The 23,296-nt window shown below is 43.2% G+C and overlaps 1 protein-coding gene across 1 annotated transcript in view; it reads right to left on the bottom strand.

The window, feature by feature from the left end:
• LOC124123600 (neurogenic locus notch homolog protein 3-like) overlaps nucleotides 1-20,703 on the bottom strand; it is a 45,697-nt gene extending 24,994 nt beyond the window's left edge. The window contains exons 1-8 of the mRNA XM_048402733.1: nucleotides 20,697-20,703; nucleotides 20,115-20,261; nucleotides 2,799-2,915; nucleotides 2,448-2,570; nucleotides 1,965-2,099; nucleotides 1,434-1,544; nucleotides 979-1,086; nucleotides 213-344 (exon numbers count right to left, since the gene is read on the bottom strand). Of these exons, the coding sequence (XP_048258690.1) occupies nucleotides 213-344; nucleotides 979-1,086; nucleotides 1,434-1,544; nucleotides 1,965-2,099; nucleotides 2,448-2,570; nucleotides 2,799-2,915; nucleotides 20,115-20,261; nucleotides 20,697-20,703 (880 nt within the window). The remainder of the gene's footprint in view (nucleotides 1-212; nucleotides 345-978; nucleotides 1,087-1,433; nucleotides 1,545-1,964; nucleotides 2,100-2,447; nucleotides 2,571-2,798; nucleotides 2,916-20,114; nucleotides 20,262-20,696) is intronic.
• Between the last annotated feature and the right edge of the window lie 2,593 nt (nucleotides 20,704-23,296).

The following is a 23,296-nucleotide window of genomic DNA, read 5'->3' as shown; positions in this document are numbered from 1 at the left end:
ACCACAACACACAACACAACACAACACAACACAACACAACACAACACAACACAACACAACACAACACAACACAACACACACCACCAAAACACACACACATACACACACACACAATAGTTTCCTACGCAATGATATATGACTTAACTACTGCTCAAAACAGTGTTCAGATATAATTCACTTTGTAATGTTGATTGTTAATGTGGTAGCCTTACCAATGTTGCATCTGGATCCAGTATAACCGTTTCTGCAGACACATGAATATGTAGCACGTCCATAATATCTAGTAGTTCGTGTGCAGTTTCCGTTGGCGCCACAACCGCTTCCCCCAAGAGTACAGAAAGGGGCTGTAACAAACACAACGGATTACAGTAGATAATACATAAATATCCCACAAATGTGATAATCAATCTAGACACTGTAACATTTTCCGAGAAGCATAATGAACATTAGTTTTGCATTCTAAGAATCAGATCGCGGTTAAAATATACCCACAGTTTCTTTTCTGATAATACAAACAATTAGCTCACTTATCAATCAAATGTGATAACGGCCGTACACGAGAAACATTGTGGTACATCCGTATTGCCAGTTACAGAGTAGTGTGAGTTAGTGAGTATGGTTTAACGCCGCTGAAGACCCGGGTTCGATTCCCCACATGGGCACAGCGTCCATTACTGGTGTCCCCCGCCGTGATAATGCTTGCACATTGTTAGCATTATCACGGCGGGGCACACCAGTAATGGACTTCACACGCTGTGCCCATGTGGGGAATTGAACCCGGGTCTTCAGCGTGACGAGCGAACGCCTTAACCACTAGGCTACCCCATCGCCCCGTGTTTGTGTTTGTAACAATAGGTCGATCTGTTACATAACAGGGCAGGGCATAGGACACTGTTCAGATGTTTAAAATGACTGACATATTGTTCAAAGAGCTCCCCACACGTGGAATTTTGTTTTTATACAAATATGTGGTCTTACCAGTGGTGCATCTCACGCCTGTAAAACCGTTTCTGCAGCTACAGTAATGACCTCCAATGCATTGTCCGTTGGCACCACAGCCACTTCCCCCAACAGTGCAGAAAGGGGCTGCAATAAACACATCGAATTACAGTGGACAATAGTTTAATAGACGCCCAAATGTCACCATCAATCTAGTCTGGTCACGTTGCAGTCTAATTATTGGTCTATTCCACATTCAATGATGTGTTTGTAACATTAGGTAGATCTGTTGTTCTGATCAATCAGATCCAGATAACAGTCTGTAACCACAGGTTTGTTCCTGGTACGAACAATTAGCTGTACTGATCAATCAAATGTGATAACGGGCGTGCACTGCAATGTGGTAAATCCGTATTGTCAGTTACAAAGTACATCAATCGACAGTTCAGTGAGACACGCAACACTTAATGTTGAGCCCTTAGTTGCCTCCTCACGTGTGGTGCACTTTTGACCAGTGTATCCGTTCTTGCAGGCACAGGAATATGTCGATGTGTCACAGTCTCCATTGACGCCACACTCACTTCCTCCAGCCGTGCAGATCGGAGCTGAAATAAACAAAAGGAATAAATTGTGCAGGGCATAGGACACTGTTCAGGTGTGTACACTGACTAACATATTGTTCAAAGCGACCTTTATACCATATACCACCGTCGACACCACACTCACTTCCTCCAGCCGTGCAGAATGTAGCTGACATTGATCAGAATACAATCACAACCCATAGGACATTGTCACTGTTTAGATGTGTAATGCAAGACATAATATATTGTCATCTGGATTGCGATGGAAATCATTGATCTATCGATTGACTGTTCACACATTGCCATACTCCTATCGTGGCTGTCACTAAAGCGCTAAACATAAAAATCCATTTGGATTTCCCTCCAAGATGGTGTTGCCACGTAGTGAAATAATTTAACCACGATTCACCGACCCATTCTGATATAGTATCTTAATAGCCTTACCAATGTTGCATCTGTCGCCAGTATAACCGTTTCTGCAGACACATGAATATAGGGAACGTCCATGATGTAATGCAGTAGTGATAGTGCAGTTTCCGTTGACACCACACTCGCTACCTCCAATGGTACAGAAAGGGGCTGCAACAAACAAAAAAATACAGTTAACAATATTTACATAGACATACAACAAATGTCATCATCACTGTCGACACTTATACACATTCCTAAAGGTGTTTATAACATCAGTTAGATTTGTTGCATTTTTATCAGTCAAGTCGAGATAACACTGTCCATGCCCACAGGGATTCGAATTCGAACCCACAATCATAGGTTTCTGGCGTGCCCAAGGAACGCCACTCTGCACAGCGAATCGCGGCGCCTAAGACGTCTGGGCCACCCATGCCCCCTGGTTGTATGTTGAACATAAATAGAAACAGTATTACTATTCCCTCAGTAGTGCCGATGTAGTATAATACGAAGTCTTACCATCGTTGCATCTTTCTCCAGTATAATCGTTTTTGCAGACACATGAATTCCCACGACCAGAATCTTTACGTGTGCAATTCCCGTTTGCCCCACAATCGTTCCCCCCAACGGTGCAGAAAGGGGCTGAAATAAACACATCATTATAGTGGGCAATATTTTAATAGCTATCCTACACATGTTGCCATCAATCTAAACACCATAACATTGCGCCTTTGGTTTGCCTTTTCCTTCATTTGTTGATAGGGGTACCTGTGATTTGTTAATTGTAATTAATTTCCATCCGTAGTATTCACCTTTCAAGATGAATACGTTCGTACCACCACATGAACAATGTGGCTGAATCCTGCTCACCTGATTTGCACTTTCGTCCAGTGTAATCGTTGATGCAGCGACAAAAATATTCTTTGGAAGATGTATCACAGTGGCCATTGTCACCACACTCGTTTCCTTTAGCAGTGCAGATTGGGGCTGTGAAGGTAAAACAGACAAGTCATCGTAAAAAATACTGGCCGACTAGATTACAAAAGTACCAATGGATCATCCATGCATGATAATTCAAAACAGAATGATTTTGCAACCCTGACCACTATTTCACAACAGTATCGCTCTGTTACCCCCAGCTAGTAGTTCACCAAGGTATCACTCTGCCACCCTCAGCTAGTAGTTCACCACAGTATCACTCTGCTACCCTTAGCTAGTAGTTCACCTATGTATCACTCTGCCACCCTTAGCTGGTAGTTCACCACAGTGTCACTCTGCCACCCTTAACTAGTAGTTCACCGCAGTGTCACTCTGCCATCCTTACCTAGTAGTTCACAACAGTATCACTCTGCCACCCTTAGCTAGTAGTTCACCGCAGTGTCACTCTGCCATCCTTACCTAGTAGTTCACAACAGTATCACTCTGCTACCCTTAGCTAGTAGTTCACCTATGTATCACTCTGCCACCCTTAGCTGGTAGTTCACCACAGTGTCACTCTGCCACCCTTAACTAGTAGTTCACCAAAGTATCACTCTGCCACCCTTAGCTAGTAGTTCACCACAGTATCACTCTGCCACCCTTAACTAGTAGTTCACCACAGTATCACTCTGCCACCCTTAGCTGGTAGTTCACCACAGTATCACTCTGCCACCCTTAGCTAGTAGTTCACCACAGTATCACTCTGCCACCCTTAGCTAGTAGTTCACCACAGTATCACTCTGCTACCCTTAGCTAGTAGTTCACCTATGTATCACTCTGCCACCCTTAGCTGGTAGTTCACCACAGTGTCACTCTGCCACCCTTAACTAGTAGTTCACCGCAGTGTCACTCTGCCATCCTTACCTAGTAGTTCACAACAGTATCACTCTGCCACCCTTAACTAGTAGTTCACCGCAGTGTCACTCTGCCATCCTTACCTAGTAGTTCACAACAGTATCACTCTGCTACCCTTAGCTAGTAGTTCACCTATGTATCACTCTGCCACCCTTAGCTAGTAGTTCACCACAGTGTCACTCTGCCACCCTTAACTAGTAGTTCACCAAAGTATCACGCTGCCACCCTTAGCTAGTAGTTCACCACAGTATCACTCTGCCACCCTTAGCTAGTAGTTCACCACGGTATCACTCTGCCACCCTTAACTAGTAGTTCACCACAGTGTCACTCTGCCACCCTTAACTAGTAGTTCACCAAAGTATCACTCTGCCACCCTTAGCTAGTAGTTCACCATAGTATCACTCTGCCACCCTTAGCTAGTAGTTCACCACAGTATAACTCTGCCACCCTTAACTAGTAGTTCACCACAGTGTCACTCTGCCGTCCTCAGCTAGTAGTTCACCACAGTATCACTCTGCCACCCTTAACTAGTAGTTCACCGCAGTGTCAACTCTGCCATCCTCAGCTAGTAGTTCACCACAGTATCGCTCTGCCACCCTTAGCTATAGTTCACCACAGTGTCACTCTGCCATCCTTAGCTAGTAGTTCACCACAGTATCACTCTGCCACCCTTAGCTGGGATTTCACCAAAGTATCACTCTGCCACCCTTAGCTTGTAGTTCACCACAGTATCACTCTGCCACCCTTAACTAGTAGTTCACCGCAGTGTCACTCTGCCATCCTCAGTTAGTAGTTCACCACAGTATCGCTCTGCCACCCTTAGCTAGTAGTTCACCAAAGTATCACTCTGCCAACCTTAGCTAGTAGTTCACCACAGTATCACTCTGCCGCCCTTAGCTAGTAGTTCACCACAGTATTACTCTGCCACCCTTAGTTAGTAGTTCACCACAGTATCACTCTGTCACCCTTAGCTTGTAGTTCACCACAGTATCACTCTGCCACCCTTAGCTTGTAGTTCACCACAGTATCACTCTGCCACCCTTAGCTAGTAGTTCACCACAGTATCACTCTGTCACCCCTAGCTAGTAGTTCACCACAGTGTCACTCTGCCACCCTTAGCTAGTAGTTCACCACATCATCACTATGCCACCCTTAGCTAGTAGTTCACCACATTGTCACTCTGCCACAATCAGCTAGTAGTTCACCACAGTATCACTCTGTCACCCCTAGCTAGTAGTTCACCACAGTATCACTCTGCCACCCTTAGCTAGTAGTTCACCACAGTATCACTCTGTCACCCTTAGCTAGTAGTTCAACATAGTATGACTCTGACACCCTTAGCTTGTAGTTCACCACAGTGTCACTCTGCCACCCTTAGCTAGTAGTTCACCACAGTATCACTCTGACTACCCTTAGCTAGTAGTTCACCAAAGTATCACTCTGCCACCATTAGCTAGTAGTTCACCACAGTATCATTCTGCCACCCTTAGCTAGTAGTTCACCACGGTATCACTCTGCCACCCTTAGCTAGTAGTTAACCACAGTATCACTCTGCCACCCTTAGCTAGTAGTTCACCACAGTGTCACTCTGCCACCCTTAGCTAGTAGTTCACCACAGTATCACTCTGTCACCCCTAGCTAGTAGTTCACCACAGTACCTCTCTGTTACCTTCCCAAGTAGTTTACAACAGTATCACTCTGTCACCTTCACCAGTAGTTTACCACAGTACCTCTCTGTCACCTTCACCAGTAGTTTACAACAGTACCTCTCTGTCACCTTCACCAGTAATTTACAACAGTAATACTCTGTCACCTTCACCAGTAGTTTACAACAGTATCACTCTGTCACCATCACCAGTAGTTTAGAACAGTATCACTCTGTCACCTTCCCCAGTAGTTTACAGCAATATCACTCTGTCACTTTCCCCGGCAGTTTACAACAGTATCTCTCTGTCACCTCCTCCAGTAGTTTACCACAGTATCTCTCTGTCACCTTCCTCAGCAGTTTACCACAGTATCACTCTGTTACCTTCACCACTAGTTTACAACATTATCACTCTGTCACCTTCACCAGTACTTTACAACAGTACCTCTCTGTCACCTTCACCACTAGTTTACCACATTACCTCTCTGTCACCTTCACAAGCAGTTTACAACAGTACCTCTCTGTCACCTTCCCAGTAATTTACAACAATATCACTCTGTCACCTTCACCAGTAGTTTACAACAGTATCACTCGGTTACCTTCCCCAGTAGTTTACAACAGTATCTCTCTGTCACCTTCACTAGTAGTTTACAACAGTACCTCTCTGTCACCTTCCCCAGTAGTTTACCACAGTATCTCTCTGTCACCTTCCCAAGTAGTTTACAACAGTATCAGTCATTCAACTTCAACAGTAGTTTACAACCGTATCTCTCTGTCACCTTCCCCAGTAGTTTACAACAGTACCTCTGTCACCTTCACTAGTAGGTTACAACAGTACCTCTCTGTCACCTTCCCCAGTAGTTTACAACAGTATCTCTCTGTCACCTTCACAGGTAGTTTACAACAGTATCTCTCTGTCACCTTCACCAGTACTTTACCACAGTAAATCTCTGTCACCTTCCCCAGTAGTTTAGAAGAGTACCACTCTGTCACCTTCACCAGTAATGTAACCACAGTATCTCTCTGTCACCTTCACCAGTAGTTTACAACAGTATCACTCTTTCACTTTCACCAGTAGTTTACAACAGTATCACTCTGTCACCTTCACCAGTGGTTTACAACAGTATCACTCTGTCACCTTCACCAGTAGTTTACAACAGTATCTCTCTGTCACCTTCACCAGTAGTTTACAACAGTATCTCTCTGTCACCTTCACCAGAAGTTTACAACAGTATCACTTTGTCACTTTCACCAGTAGTTTACAACAGTATCACTCTGTCACTTTCACCAGTAGTTCACCACAGTGTCACTCTGCCACCCTTAGGTAGTAGTTCACCACATCATCACTCTGCCACCATTAGCTAGTAGTTCAACACAGTGTCACTCTGCCACCCTTAGCTTGTAGTTCACCACAGTATCACTCTGCCACCCTTAGCTAGTAGTTCACCACAGTATCACTCTGTCACCCCTAGCTAGAAGTTCACCACAGTGTCACTCTGCCACCCTTAGCTAGTAGTTCACCACAGAATCACTCTGTCACCCTTAGCTAGTAGTTCACCACATTGTCACTCTGCCACAATCAGCTAGTAGTTCACCACAGTATCACTCTGTCACCCCTAGCTAGTAGTTCACCACAGTATCACTCTGCCACCCTTAGCTAGTAGTTCACCACAGTATCACTCTGTCACCCTTAGCTAGTAGGTCAACATAGTATGACTCTGAAACCCTTAGCTTGTAGTTCACCACAGTGTCACTCTGCCACCCTTAGCTAGTAGTTCACCACAGTATCACTCTGACTACCCTTAGCTAGTAGTTCACCAAAGTATCACTCTGCCACCCTTAGCTAGTAGTTCACCACGGTATCACTCTGCCACCCTTAGCTAGTAGTTCACCACAGTATCACTCTGCCACCCTTAGCTAGTAGTTCACCAAAGTATCACTCTGCCACCCTTAGCTAGTAGTTCACCACAGTATCACTCTGCCACCCTTACCTAGTAGTTCACCACGGTATCACTCTGCCACCCTTAGCTAGAAGTTCACAACAGTATCACTCTGCCACCCCTAGCTAGTAGTTCACCACAGTACCTCTCTGTTACCTTCCCCAGTAGTTTACCACAGTATCACTCTGTCACCTTCACCAGTAGTTTACCACAGTACCTCTCTGTCACCTTCACCAGTAGTTTACAACAGCACCTCTCTGTCACCTTCACCAGTAATTTTCAACAGTATCACTCTGTCACCTTCACCAGTAGTTTAGAACAGTATCACTCTGTCACCTTCCCCAGTAGTTTACAACAATATCACTCTGTCACTTTCCCCCGGCAGTTTACAACAGTATCTCTCTGTCACCTTCCCCAGTAGTTTACAACAGTATCTCTCTGTCACCTTCCTCAGTAGTTTACCACAGTATCTCTCTGTCACCTTCACTAGTAGTTTACAACCGTATCTCTCTGTCACCTTCACCAGTAGTTTACCACAGTATCTCTCTGTCACCACTACCAGTAGTTTACAACAGTATCACTCTGTCACCTTCGCCAGTAGTTTACAACAGTACCTCTCTCTTACCCTCCCCAGTAGTTTTCAACAGTACCTCTCTGTCACTTTCACCAGTAATTTACAACATTATCTCTCTGTCACCTTCACTAGTAGTTTACAACAGTATCTCTCTGTCACCTTCACCAGTTGTTTACCACAGTATCACTCTGTCACCTTCACCAGTAGTTTACAACATTATCACTCTGTCACCTTCACCAGTAGTTTACCACAGTACCTCTCTGTCACCTTCACCAGTAGTATACCACAGTACCTCTCTGTCACCTTCACCAGCAGTTTAAAACAGTACCTCTCTGTCACCTTCACCAGTAATTTATAACAGTATGTCTCTGTCACCTTCCCCAGTAGTTTACAACCGTATCACTCTTTCACCTTCACCAGTAGTTTACAAGAGTATCACTCTTTCACCTTCACCAGTAGCTGACAACAGTATCACTCTGTCAACTTCACCAGCAGATTACAACAGTACCTCTCTGTCACCTTCACCAGTAATTTATAACAGTATGTCTCTGTCACCTTCCCCAGTAGTTTACAACAGTATCACTCTTTCACCTTCACCAGTAGTTTACAACAGTATCACTCTTTCAACTTCACCAGTAGTTTACAACCGTATCTCTCTGTCACCTTCCCCAGTAGTTTACAACAGTATCTCTCTGTCACCTTCACCAGTAGTTTACCACAGTACCTTTCTGTCACCTTCCCCAGTAGTTTACCACAGTATCTCTCTGTCACCTTCCCCAGTAGTTTACAACAGTATCACTCTGTCACCTTCACCAGTAGTTAACAACACAACCTCTCTGTCACCTTCACCAGTAGTTTACCACAGTAGTTTAGAACAGTATCTCTCTGTCACCTTCCCCAGTAGTTTACAACAGTATCGCTCTGTCACCTTCCCCAGTAGTTTACAACAGTATCTCTCTGTCACCTTCACCAGTAGTTTACCACAGTAAATCTCTGTCACCTTCACCAGTAGTTTACAACAGTACCACTCTGTCACCTTCACCAGTAGTTTACCACAGTATCCCTCTGTCACCTTCACCAGTAGTTTACAACAGTATCACTCTTTCACCTTCACCAGTAGTTTACAACAGTACCTCTCTGTCAGCTTCCCAAGTAGTTTACAACAGTATCTCTCTGTCACCTTCCCCAGTAGTTTACAACAGTATCACTCTGTCACCTTCACCAGTAGTTAACAACACAACCTCTCTGTCACCTTCACCAGTAGTTTACAACAGTATCACTCTGTCACCTTCACCAGTAGTTAACAACACAACCTCTCTGTCACCTTCACCAGAAGTTTACAACAGTATCACTCTGTCACTTTCACCAGTAGTTTACCACAGTATCCCTCTGTCACCTTCACCAGTAGTTTACCACAGTATCCCTCTGTCACCTTCACCAGTAGTTTACAACAGTATCACTCTTTCACCTTCACCAGTAGTTTACCACAGTATCCCTCTGTCACCTTCACCAGTAGTTTACAACAGTATCACTCTTTCACCTTCACCAGTAGTTTACCACAGTATCTCTCTGTCACCTTCACCAGAAGTTTACAACAGTATCACTCTGTCACTTTCACCAGTAGTTTACAACAGTACCTCTCTGTCACCTTCACCAGTAGTTTACCACAGTATCACTATGTCACCTTCCCCAGTAGTTTACAACAGTATCTCTCTGTCACCTTCCTCACTAGTTTACAACAGTATCACTCTGTCACCTTCACCAGTAGTTTACAACAGTATCTCTCTGTCACCTTCACCAGAAGTTTACAACAGTATCACTCTGTAACTTTCACCAGTAGTTTACAACAGAACATTTCTGTTACTCTCCCCAGTAGTTTACAACAGTACCTCTATGTCACCTTCACCAGTAGTTTACCACAGTACCTCTCTGTCAGCTTCACCAGTAGTTTACAACCGTATCACTCTTTCACCTTCACCAGTAGTTTACAAGAGTATCACTCTTTCACCTTCACCAGTAGTTGACAACAGTATCACTCTGTCAACTTCACCAGCAGATTACAACAGTATCACTCTGTCACCTTCACCAGTAGTTTACAACAGTATCACTCTGTCACCTTCCCCAGTAGTTTACAATAGTATCTCTCTGTCACCTTCCTCACTAGTTTACAACAGTATCACTCTGTCACCTTCACCAGTAGTTTACAACACAACCTCTCTGTCACCTTCACCAGTAGTTTACCACAGTATCTCTCTGTCACCTTCCCCAGTAGTTTACAACCGTATGTCTCTGTCACCTTCCCCAGTAGTTTACCACAGTATCACTCTGTCACCTTCACCAGTAGTTTACAACAGTATCTCTCTGTCACCTTCACCAGTAGTTTACAAGAGTATCACTCTTTCACCTTCACCAGTAGTTTACAACAGTATCTCTCTGTCACCTTCACCAGTAGCTTACAACAGTACCTCTGTCACCTTCACCAGTAGTTTACAACAGTATCACTCTGTCATCTTCACCAGTAGTTTACAACAGTATCACTCTGTCACCTTCACCGATAGTTTACAACAGTATCTCTCTGCGACCTTCACCAGTAGTTTACAACAGTACCTCTCTGTTACCTGCCTTAGTAGTTTACAACAGTATCTCTCTGTCACCTTCACCAGTAGTTTACAAGAGTATCACTCTTTCACCTGCACCAGTAGTTTAGAACAGTATCTCTGTGTCACCTTCCCCAGTAGTTTACAACAATACCTCTCTTTCACCTGCACCAGTAATTTACAACAGTACCTCTCTGCCACCTTCACCAGTAGTTTACCACAGTATCACTCTGTCACCTTCACCGGTAGTTTACAACAGTATCACTCTGTCACCTTCACCAGTAGTTTACAACAGTACCTCTCTGTCACCTTCCCCAGTAGTTTACAACAGTACATCTCTGTCACCTTCACCAGTAGTTTACAACAGTACCTCTCTGTCACCTTCAGCAGTAATTTACAAAAGTAATACTCTGTCACCTCACCAGTAGTTTACAACAGTATCACTCTGTCACCTACACCAGTAGTTTAGAACAGTATCACTCTGTCACCTTCACCAGTAGTTTACAACAGTATCTCTCTGTCACCTTCACAAGTACTTTACAACAGTATCACTCTTTCACCTTCACCAGTAGTTTACAACAGTATCACTCTTTCACCTTCACCAGTAGTTTACAACAGTATCTCTCTGTCACCTTCACCAGTAGTTTACAAAAGTACCTCGCTTTCACCTTCACCAGTAGTTTAGAACAGTATCACTCTGTCACTTTCCCCGGCAGTTTACAACAGTATCTCTCTGTCACCTTCCCCAGTAGTTTACAACCGTATGTCTCTGTCACCTTCCCCAGTAGTTTACCACAGTATCACTCTGTCACCTTCACCAGTAGTTTACAACAGTATCTCTCTGTCACCTTCACCAGTAGTTTACAAGAGTATCACTCTTTCACCTTCACCAGTAGTTTAGAACAGTATCTCTGTGTAACCTTCCCCAGTAGTTTACAACAATACCTCTGTTTCACCTTCACCAGTAGTTTACAACAGTACCTCTCTGCCACCTTCACCAGTAGTTTACCACAGTATCACTCTGTCACCTTCACCGGTAGTTTACAATAGTATCACTCTGTCACCTTCACCAGTAGTTTACCACAGTACCTCTCTGTCACCTTCCCCAGTAGTTTACAACAGTACATCTCTGTCACCTTCACCAGTAGTTTACCACAGTACCTCTCTGTCCCCTTCACCAGTAATTTATAAAAGTAATACTCTGTCACCTCACCAGCAGTTTACAACAGTATCACTCTTTCACCTTCACCAGTAGTTTACAACAGTATCTCTCTGTCACTTTCCCCGGCAGTTTACAACAGTATCTCTCTGTCACCTTCCCCAGTAGTTTACAACAGTATCACTCTGTCACTTTCCCCAGTAATTTAGAACAGTATCTCTCTCTCACCTTCCCCAGTAGTTGACAACAGTATCACTCTGACACCTTCCCCATTAGTTTACAACAGTATCACTCTGTCACCTTCCCCAGTAGTTTACAACAGTACCTCTCTGTTACCTTCCCCAGCAGTTTACAACAGTATCTCTCTGTCACCTTCACCAGTAGTTTACCACAGTACCTCTCTGTCACCTTTCCCAGTAGTTTAACACAGTATCTCTCTGTCACCTTCACCAGTAGTTTACAACAGTACCTTTCAGTCACCTTCACCAGTAGTTGACAACAGTATCTCTCTGTCACCTTCACCAGTAGTTTACAACAGTATCACTCTTTCACCTTCACCAGTAGTTTACAAGAGTATCTCCCTGTCACCGTCACCAGTAGTTTACAACATTATCTCTCTGTCACCTTCACCGGTAGCTTACAACAGTACCCCTGTCACCTTCACCAGTAGTTTACAACAGTATCACTCTGTCATCTTCACCAGTAGTTTACAACAGTATCACTCTGTCACCTTCACCGATAGTTTACAACAGTATCTCTCTGCGACCTTCACCAGTAGTTTACAACAGTACCTCTCTGTTACCTGCCTTAGTAGTTTACAACAGTATCTCTCTGTCACCTTCACCAGTAGTTTACAAGAGTATCACTCTTTCACCTGCACCAGTAGTTTAGAACAGTATCTCTGTGTCACCTTCCCCAGTAGTTTACAACAATACCTCTCTTTCACCTGCACCAGTAATTTACAACAGTACCTCTCTGCCACCTTCACCAGTAGTTTACCACAGTATCACTCTGTCACCTTCACCGGTAGTTTACAACAGTATCACTCTGTCACCTTCACCAGTAGTTTACAACAGTACCTCTCTGTCACCTTCCCCAGTAGTTTACAACAGTACATCTCTGTCACCTTCACCAGTAGTTTACAACAGTACCTCTCTGTCACCTTCAGCAGTAATTTACAAAAGTAATACTCTGTCACCTCACCAGTAGTTTACAACAGTATCACTCTGTCACCTACACCAGTAGTTTAGAACAGTATCACTCTGTCACCTTCACCAGTAGTTTACAACAGTATCTCTCTGTCACCTTCACAAGTACTTTACAACAGTATCACTCTTTCACCTTCACCAGTAGTTTACAACAGTATCACTCTTTCACCTTCACCAGTAGTTTACAACAGTATCTCTCTGTCACCTTCACCAGTAGTTTACAAAAGTACCTCGCTTTCACCTTCACCAGTAGTTTAGAACAGTATCACTCTGTCACTTTCCCCGGCAGTTTACAACAGTATCTCTCTGTCACCTTCCCCAGTAGTTTACAACAGTATCACTCTGTCCCTTTCCCCAGTAATTTACAACAGTATCACTCTGACACCTTCCCCAGTAGTTGACAACAGTATCACTCTGACACCTTCCCCATTAGTTTACAACAGTATCACTCTTTCACCTTCACCAGTAGTTTACAAGAGTATCTCTCTGTCACCGTCACCAGTAGTTTACAACCGTATCTCTCTGTCACCTTCACCAGTAGCTTACAACAGTACCTCTGTCACCTTCACCAGTAGTTTACAACAGTATCACTCTGTCATCTTCACCAGTAGTTTACAACAGTATCACTCTGTCACCTTCACCGATAGTTTACAACAGTATCTCTCTGCGACCTTCACCAGTAGTTTACAACAGTACCTCTCTGTTACCTGCCTTAGTAGTTTACAACAGTATCTCTCTGTCACCTTCACCAGTAGTTTACAAGAGTATCACTCTTTCACCTGCACCAGTAGTTTAGAACAGTATCTCTGTGTCACCTTCCCCAGTAGTTTACAACAATACCTCTCTTTCACCTGCACCAGTAATTTACAACAGTACCTCTCTGCCACCTTCACCAGTAGTTTACCACAGTATCACTCTGTCACCTTCACCGGTAGTTTACAACAGTATCACTCTGTCACCTTCACCAGTAGTTTACAACAGTACCTCTCTGTCACCTTCCCCAGTAGTTTACAACAGTACATCTCTGTCACCTTCACCAGTAGTTTACAACAGTACCTCTCTGTCACCTTCAGCAGTAATTTACAAAAGTAATACTCTGTCACCTCACCAGTAGTTTACAACAGTATCACTCTGTCACCTACACCAGTAGTTTAGAACAGTATCACTCTGTCACCTTCACCAGTAGTTTACAACAGTATCTCTCTGTCACCTTCACAAGTACTTTACAACAGTATCACTCTTTCACCTTCACCAGTAGTTTACAACAGTATCACTCTTTCACCTTCACCAGTAGTTTACAACAGTATCTCTCTGTCACCTTCACCAGTAGTTTACAAAAGTACCTCGCTTTCACCTTCATCAGTAGTTTAGAACAGTATCACTCTGTCACTTTCCCCGGCAGTTTACAACAGTATCTCTCTGTCACCTTCCCCAGTAGTTTACAACAGTATCACTCTGTCCCTTTCCCCAGTAATTTACAACAGTATCACTCTGACACCTTCCCCAGTAGTTGACAACAGTATCACTCTGACACCTTCCCCATTAGTTTACAACAGTATCACTCTTTCACCTTCACCAGTAGTTTACAAGAGTATCTCTCTGTCACCGTCACCAGTAGTTTACAACCGTATCTCTCTGTCACCTTCACCAGTAGCTTACAACAGTACCTCTGTCACCTTCACCAGTAGTTTACAACAGTATCACTCTGTCATCTTCACCAGTAGTTTACAACAGTATCACTCTGTCACCTTCACCGATAGTTTACAACAGTATCTCTCTGCGACCTTCACCAGTAGTTAACAACAGTACCTCTCTGTTACCTGCCTTAGTAGTTTACAACAGTATCTCTCTGTCACCTTCACCAGTAGTTTACCACAGTATCTCTCTGTCACCACTACCAGTAGTTTACAACAGTATCACTCTGTCACCTTCGCCAGTAGTTTACAAGAGTATCACTCTTTCACCTGCACCAGTAGTTTAGAACAGTATCTCTGTGTCACCTTCCCCAGTAGTTTACAACAATACCTCTCTTTCACCTGCACCAGTAATTTACAACAGTACCTCTCTGCCACCTTCACCAGTAGTTTACCACAGTATCACTCTGTCACCTTCACCGGTAGTTTACAACAGTATCACTCTGTCACCTTCACCAGTAGTTTACAACAGTACCTCTCTGTCACCTTCCCCAGTAGTTTACAACAGTACATCTCTGTCACCTTCACCAGTAGTTTACAACAGTACCTCTCTGTCACCTTCAGCAGTAATTTACAAAAGTAATACTCTGTCACCTCACCAGTAGTTTACAACAGTATCACTCTGTCACCTACACCAGTAGTTTAGAACAGTATCACTCTGTCACCTTCACCAGTAGTTTACAACAGTATCTCTCTGTCACCTTCACAAGTACTTTACAACAGTATCACTCTTTCACCTTCACCAGTAGTTTACAACAGTATCACTCTTTCACCTTCACCAGTAGTTTACAACAGTATCTCTCTGTCACCTTCACCAGTAGTTTACAAAAGTACCTCGCTTTCACCTTCACCAGTAGTTTAGAACAGTATCACTCTGTCACTTTCCCCGGCAGTTTACAACAGTATCTCTCTGTCACCTTCCCCAGTAGTTTACAACAGTATCACTCTGTCCCTTTCCCCAGTAATTTACAACAGTATCACTCTGACACCTTCCCCAGTAGTTGACAACAGTATCACTCTGACACCTTCCCCATTAGTTTACAACAGTATCACTCTTTCACCTTCACCAGTAGTTTACAAGAGTATCTCTCTGTCACCGTCACCAGTAGTTTACAACCGTATCTCTCTGTCACCTTCACCAGTAGCTTACAACAGTACCTCTGTCACCTTCACCAGTAGTTTACAACAGTATCACTCTGTCATCTTCACCAGTAGTTTACAACAGTATCACTCTGTCACCTTCACCGATAGTTTACAACAGTATCTCTCTGCGACCTTCACCAGTAGTTAACAACAGTACCTCTCTGTTACCTGCCTTAGTAGTTTACAACAGTATCTCTCTGTCACCTTCACCAGTAGTTTACCACAGTATCTCTCTGTCACCACTACCAGTAGTTTACAACAGTATCACTCTGTCACCTTCGCCAGTAGTTTACAACAGTACCTCTCTGTTACCCTCCCCAGTAGTTTTCAACTGTACCTCTCTGTCACCTTCACCAGTAGGTTAAAACAGTATCTCTCTGTCACCTTCACCAATTGTTTACCACAGTATCACTCTGTCACCTTCACCAGTAGTTTACAACATTATCACTCTGTCACCTTCACCAGTAGTTTAAAACAGCACCTCTCTGTCAGCTTCACCAGTAGTTTACAACAGTATCACTCTTTCACCTTCACCAGTAGTTTACAAGAGTATCACTCTTTCACCTGCACCAGTAGCTGACAACAGTATCCCTCTGTCACCTTCACCAGCACCTTACAACAGTATCACTCTGTCACCTTCACCAGTAGTTTACAACAGTATCACTCTGTCACCTTCCCCAGTAGTTTACAACAGTATCTCTCTGTCACCTTCCTCACTAGTTTACAACAGTATCACTCTGTCACCTTCACCAGTAGTTTACAACACAACCTCTCTGTCACCTTCACCAGTAGTTTACCACAGTATCTCTCTGTCACCTTCCCAAGTAGTTTACAACAGTATCTCTCTGTCACCTTCACCAGTAGTTTACAAGAGTATCACTCTTTCACCTTCACCAGTAGTTTAGAACAGTATCTCTGTGTCACCTTCCCCAGTAGTTTACAACAATACCTCTCTTTCACCTTCACCAGTAATTTACAACAGTACCTCTCTGCCACCTTCACCAGTAGTTTACCACAGTATCACTCTGTCACCTTCACGGGTAGTTTACAATAGTATCACTCTGTCACCTTCACCAGTAGTTTACAACAGTACCTCTCTGTCACCTTCAACAGTAGTTTACAACAGTACATCTCTGTCACCTTCACCAGTAGTTTACAACAGTACCTCTCTGTCACCTTCAGCAGTAATTTACAAAAGTAATACTCTGTCACCTCACCAGTAGTTTACAACAGTATCACTCTGTCACCTACACCAGTAGTTTAGAACAGTATCACTCTGTCACCTTCACCAGTAGTTTACAACAGTATCTCTCTGTCACCTTCACAAGTACTTTACAACAGTATCACTCTTTCACCTTCACCAGTAGTTTACAACAGTATCTCTCTGTCACCTTCACCAGTAGTTTACAAAAGTACCTCGCTTTCACCTTCACCAGTAGTTTACAACAGTATCACTCTGTCACTTTCCCCGGCAGTTTACAACAGTATCTCTCTGTCACCTTCCCCAGTAGTTTACAACAGTATCACTCTGTCACTTTCCCCAGTAATTTACAACAGTATCTCTCTGTCACCTTCCTCACTAGTTTACAACAGTATCACTCTGTCACCTTCACCAGTAGTTTACAACAGTATCACTCTGTCACCTTCCCCAGTAGTTTACAACAGTATCTCTCTGTCACCTTCCTCACTAGTTTACAACAGTATCACTCTGTCACCTTCACCAGTAGTTTACAACACAACCTCTCTGTCACCTTCACCAGTAGTTTACCACAGTATCTCTCTGTCACCTTCCCCAGTAGTTTACAACCGTATGTCTCTGTCACCTTCCCCAGTAGTTTACAACAGTATCACTCTTTCACCTTCACCAGTAGTTTACAACAGTATCTCTCTGTCACCTTCACCAGTAGTTTACAAGAGTATCACTCTTTCACCTTCACCAGTAGTTTAGAACAGTATCTCTGTGTCACCTTCCCCAGTAGTTTACAACAATACCTCTCTTTCACCTTCACCAGTAGTTTACAACCGTATCTCTCTGTCACCTTCACCAGTAGCTTACAACAGTACCTCTGTCACCTTCACCAGTAGTTTACAACAGTATCACTCTGTCATCTTCACCAGTAGTTTACAACAGTATCACTCTGTCACCTTCACCGATAGTTTACAACAGTATCTCTCTGCGACCTTCACCAGTAGTTTACAACAGTACCTCTCTGTTACCTGCCTTAGTAGTTTACAACAGTATCTCTCTGTCACCTTCACCAGTAGTTTACCACAGTATCTCTCTGTCACCACTACCAGTAGTTTACAACAGTATCACTCTGTCACCTTCGCCAGTAGTTTACAACAGTACCTCTCTGTTACCCTCCCCAGTAGTTTTCAACAGTACCTCTCTGTCACTTTGACCAGTAATTTACAACATTATCTCTCTGTCACCTTCACCAGTAGGTTAAAACAGTATCTCTCTGTCACCTTCACCAATTGTTTACCACAGTATCACTCTGTCACCTTCACCAGTAGTTTACAACATTATCACTCTGTCACCTTCACCAGTAGTTTAAAACAGTACCTCTCTGTCAGCTTCACCAGTAGTTTACAACAGTATCACTCTTTCACCTTCACCAGTAGTTTACAAGAGTATCACTCTTTCACCTGCACCAGTAGCTGACAACAGTATCCCTCTGTCACCTTCACCAGCAGCTTACAACAGTATCACTCTGTCACCTTCACCAGTAGTTTACAACAGTATCACTCTGTCACCTTCCCCAGTAGTTTACAACAGTATCTCTCTGTCACCTTCCTCACTAGTTTACAACAGTATCACTCTGTCACCTTCACCAGTAGTTTACAACACAACCTCTCTGTCACCTTCACCAGTAGTTTACCACAGTATCTCTCTGTCACCTTCCCCAGTAGTTTACAACCGTATGTCTCTGTCACCTTCCCCAGTAGTTTACAACAGTATCACTCTTTCACCTTCACCAGTAGTTTACAACAGTATCTCTCTGTCACCTTCACCAGTAGTTTACAAGAGTATCACTCTTTCACCTTCACCAGTAGTTTAGAACAGTATCTCTGTGTCACCTTCCCCAGTAGTTTACAACAATACCTCTCTTTCACCTTCACCAGTAATTTACAACAGTACCTCTCTGCCACCTTCACCAGTAGTTTCCAACATAATCACTCTGTCACCTTCGCCAGTAGTTTACAACAGTACCTCTCTGTTACCCTCCCCAGTAGTTTACCACAGTACCTCTCTGTCACCTTCGTCAGTAGTTTACAACAGTATCACTCTGTCACCTTCCCCAGTAGTTTAGAACAGTATCACTCTGTCACCTTCCCCAGTAGTTTACCACAGTATCTCTCTGTCACCTCCACCAGTAGTTTTCAACAGTATCTCTCTGTAACCTTCCCCAGTAGTTTTCAACAGTATCTCTCTGTCACCTTCCCCAGTAGTTTACCACAGTATCTCTCTGTCACCTTCACCAGTAGTTTACAACAGTATCACTCTTTCACATTCACCAGTAGTTTACCACAGTATCTCTGTCACCTTCACCAGTAGTTTACAACAGTATCACTCTTTCACCTTCACCAGTAGTTTACAACAGTACCTCTCTGTCACCTTCCCCAGTAGTTTACCACAGTATCTCTCTGTCACCTTCACCAGTAGTTTACAACAGTATCACTCTTTCACATTCACCAGTAGTTTACCACAGTACCTCTCTGTCACCTTCACCAGTAGTTTACCACAGTATCTCTCTGTCACCTTCACCAGTAGTTTGCAACAGTATCTCTCTGTCACCTTCACCAGTAGTTTACAACAGTATCACTCTTTCACATTCACCAGTAGTTTACCACATATCTCTCTGTCACCTTCAAACAGTAGTTTTCAACAGTACGTCTCTGTCACCTTCCCCAGTAGTTTTCAACAGTACCTCTCTGTCACCTTCCCCAGTAGTTTTCAACAGTACCTCTCTGTCACCTTCACCAGTAGTTTTCAACAGTATCACTGTGTCACCCCTGCCCAATTAGTTGAGAATAGTTTTTCTTGACCATTCATGATACATAATCCACATTATAAATTGTGCAGCAGTAATAATTCCAGTTAACCATTTCCTTTCAACTGGGGGCGGTCGGGTAGCCTAGTGGTTAAAGCGTTCGCTCGTCACACCGAAGACCCGGGTTCGATTCCCGACATGAGTAAAACGTGTGAAGCCCATTTCTGGTGTCCCCCGCCGCGATATTGCTGGAATATTGCTAAAAGCGGCGTAAAACCATACTCACTCACTCACTCCTTTCAACTCGGACTGGAAAAAGCCTGTCCCCACAACTTTATCATACCGCTATTCTATTGTATGAAATTTTTCAACGAGACCCGCAGTTCAGATTCACATACGTTTGGTGCAGTCATGGCCGCTGTATCCATTGAGACACTCGCACGCAGATCGACATGGATTGGGACAAGTACCGTTGCCGTTACAACTTCTGTCGCTGATGCAGACGTACTTGAAGCTGTCGTATCGGGCTCGGCATACGACAATCTCTGGAAAAATAAATAAATATATGAATGAACACTCAAACAAACAAACAAACAAAGAAACACACAGAGCAGTAAACTTATCATTGACGTGAGCAGTAGTCTCAACGTGACTACACAAAAAATTCCGGGACATAAATTGGATATATGCTATTGGAAAATGTTTGTGGCTTGATATTCGACAAACGGTGTGTCAAAACGCGGGTATTGTCGAATTGCAATGTCTTAAACGGCATTGTTTTCACACTTGTTAAAAAATATATATATTTTTAAGAATTGACCTTCACTTTGTGTGCGTTCATTGGAGTATGAACCTTCATAGAGTGAGGGCCAAACTGTATGAACGTCGGAGCTTGCGATTGTCATGAATATTTTGTGATATCTTTTTATTGTTGTTTGCTAGTTTTAAACATTAAATCTGTGATATTCTAGTAATTGTACCGTCCATCGCTGACAGGTTCTTTATTTGGTTTAAACATATAAATACTGTATAATTTCTCCTCATGATATGGCTGAAATATTGCCGATGTGACATAAAGCATAAACTCACTCACTCCTTTAATATGTTTTACGCAAATGTGTCTTTTTGCTAATATCAATGAGTGATTTATAAGAAGTTGTTTGTACCTCCAAAATAGATGATTTTTTTTGCCTAAAACATCAACACAGCTGGTCTTTCCCGATTTGTCAGACAGATTACAGGTTAAATGATAGATGACCCGTGAAGATCCGGGGTAGAACAGGTCTTCAACACCACATGCTTGCCGTGAAAGGCGACTATGCTCGTAAGAGGCGACTAACGGCATTGGGTGGTCAGGCTCGCTGACTTGGTTGATGCATGTCATCGTTTCTCTATTTCTTGGATAGATGCTCATGAAGTCAATCACTGGATTGTCTGGTCCAGAAAAAATGATTATTTACAGACCGCCGTCATATAGCTCTTATATTGCTGAGTGCGGCGTTAAATAACACACAAACAAACCAAATCCCACTGAAACATCGTTAGCTTGAAATGTACAGGTATTGAACTACGTTCAATACCTTTAGATTGAAAACATGGTATGGAAATTTCCCACAAGCGCGTCTACAGGACTTCTTGGTGGTCAGCAACGATATATCTTTTTACGTTGTCAGTAATGTTTTATGTTATCAACAATTGTGTTTTGTTGCGTCTACAAAAATATTTTATTGTGTCAGCAATAATGCTTTTTTTACGTCATCAATAAACCTTTTTTAACAATCATACGATGGTTGAGTAAAAAACAGCATGTTCATAACACCGACAATGCTGTAGAGTGCATTGAAATTGAATTGTCATGTGATTGTATTTAACCGCATGGATAAAGATAAAGACATTCAACTTGCTTTACAAGGAGGTGAGCAAGATACATTATTGAGTCCGGTTTGTTACGGATGTTGGGTCTTGATTTCCGTATGTGGTCAGAATGGCAAACTTGTGTGAAGAATGGAATGCGGAAATGGAACCTTATCACTTTCTGCAGACCATACAATCACTGAGAGCAGGCAACTCGATTATTGATGGATCTGACGTCATGGAATACTTGTGCCAGGGCGTTGGTTGGTTGGCTTGTTTAACGCCACACCCAGCAATATTCCAGCTATATGACGGCGGTCTGTAAATAATCGAGTCTGGACCAGACATTCCAGTGATTGATATCATGAGCATCGATCCACGCAATTGGGATCGATGACATGCATCAACCAAGTCAGCGAGCCAGACCACCCGATCCCGTTAGTCGCATCTTACGACAAGCATAGTCGAATTTTACGGCAAGCATGGGTTGCTGAAGACCTATTCTATCCCAGAATCTTCACGGGCCACTTGTGCCAGGACGTAACCACCTTTGCTTCCTTTTCTTGTACTAGGTCACGCCGAAGACCCGGGTTCGATTCCCGACATGGGTACAATGTGTAAAGCCCATTTCTGGTGTCCCCCGCCGTGATATTGCTGGAATATTGCTAAAAACTCACTCACTCACTCTTGTACTAGGTGTATTCATAAGGTAGAGAATATATGGATGTCAACTTCTTTATTATGAGGAACATAACGTTTTGGAGTGTATGCTTATTCCTTCATCGGGTGACTGGAAGCCAGTACTTAAGTATCGTAGATAAGTAATAGGTAATGGACATTCGGCAAACTGCCTCATGGCTTTCATTCAGTGAGTGAGTATAGTTACGCCGCTTTTAGCAATATTCCAGCAATACCGTGGCGGGGACACCAGAAATGGGCTTCACACATTGTACCCATGTCGGGAATCGAACCCGGGTCTTAGACGAGACGAGATAACGCTTTAACCACTAGGCTACCCGACCGCACCGGCATTCATTCACCTGATGAAGGAGTAAGCATATATTCCGAAACGTTCTCTTCCTCATAATAAAGAAGTAAGTTGACATCCACACATTCTCTTCCTTATGTGTATCACTTCTAAATGCCTTTCAAAGACCTAAATGTATTCAGGTGGTGTGGTAGCCTAAATGTTAAGGCGTTCGCTCGTCCAGCGAAAACCGGGTTCGATTAAGATATTATGTTTTGTTTTGTTTGTTGGTTGATTAACGCCGCACTCAGCAATATTCCAGCTATATGACGGCGGTCTGTAAATAATCGAGAAATATATTTCAAAGAAATTGTGCTCTCTATTTGAATTTTTTTATAAGTGATTTTATGTATTTCACAAAGGTAGAGAAGATACCCGCTTTTGTAAGAACATATGAAATCAATATTACAGTAATTTCGTTGGATCACATCAATACAATTCAAAATGGAGTGTCTAGAACGAGCAGAGTCGCCATGTGAGTACCACGTGGAGGATGTCCGTGAACGGGTCCAAAATCCGGATACTGCTTGGGTCAAGAGTTTCGTCACAACACATCCGTCTTCGAAGAACACGATTAACAAGAGGTTGTGCAAGACATGCATATTTATAAATTTATTCCCTTGTAAAACAAGTGACAAAAAACACAGACTTAAGTGAGTCAGGTTAGGTTCAGAGGAAAGCCGGAACAACAACATTATA

Source organism: Haliotis rufescens, unplaced genomic scaffold (assembly GCF_023055435.1).
Source record: "Haliotis rufescens isolate VD_foot unplaced genomic scaffold, xgHalRufe1.0.p SCAF_29, whole genome shotgun sequence".
Lineage (NCBI taxonomy): Eukaryota > Metazoa > Mollusca > Gastropoda > Lepetellida > Haliotidae > Haliotis > Haliotis rufescens.
Note: the sequence above shows the minus strand (reverse complement) of the source record. Positions and strands in the feature narration are given on the sequence as shown.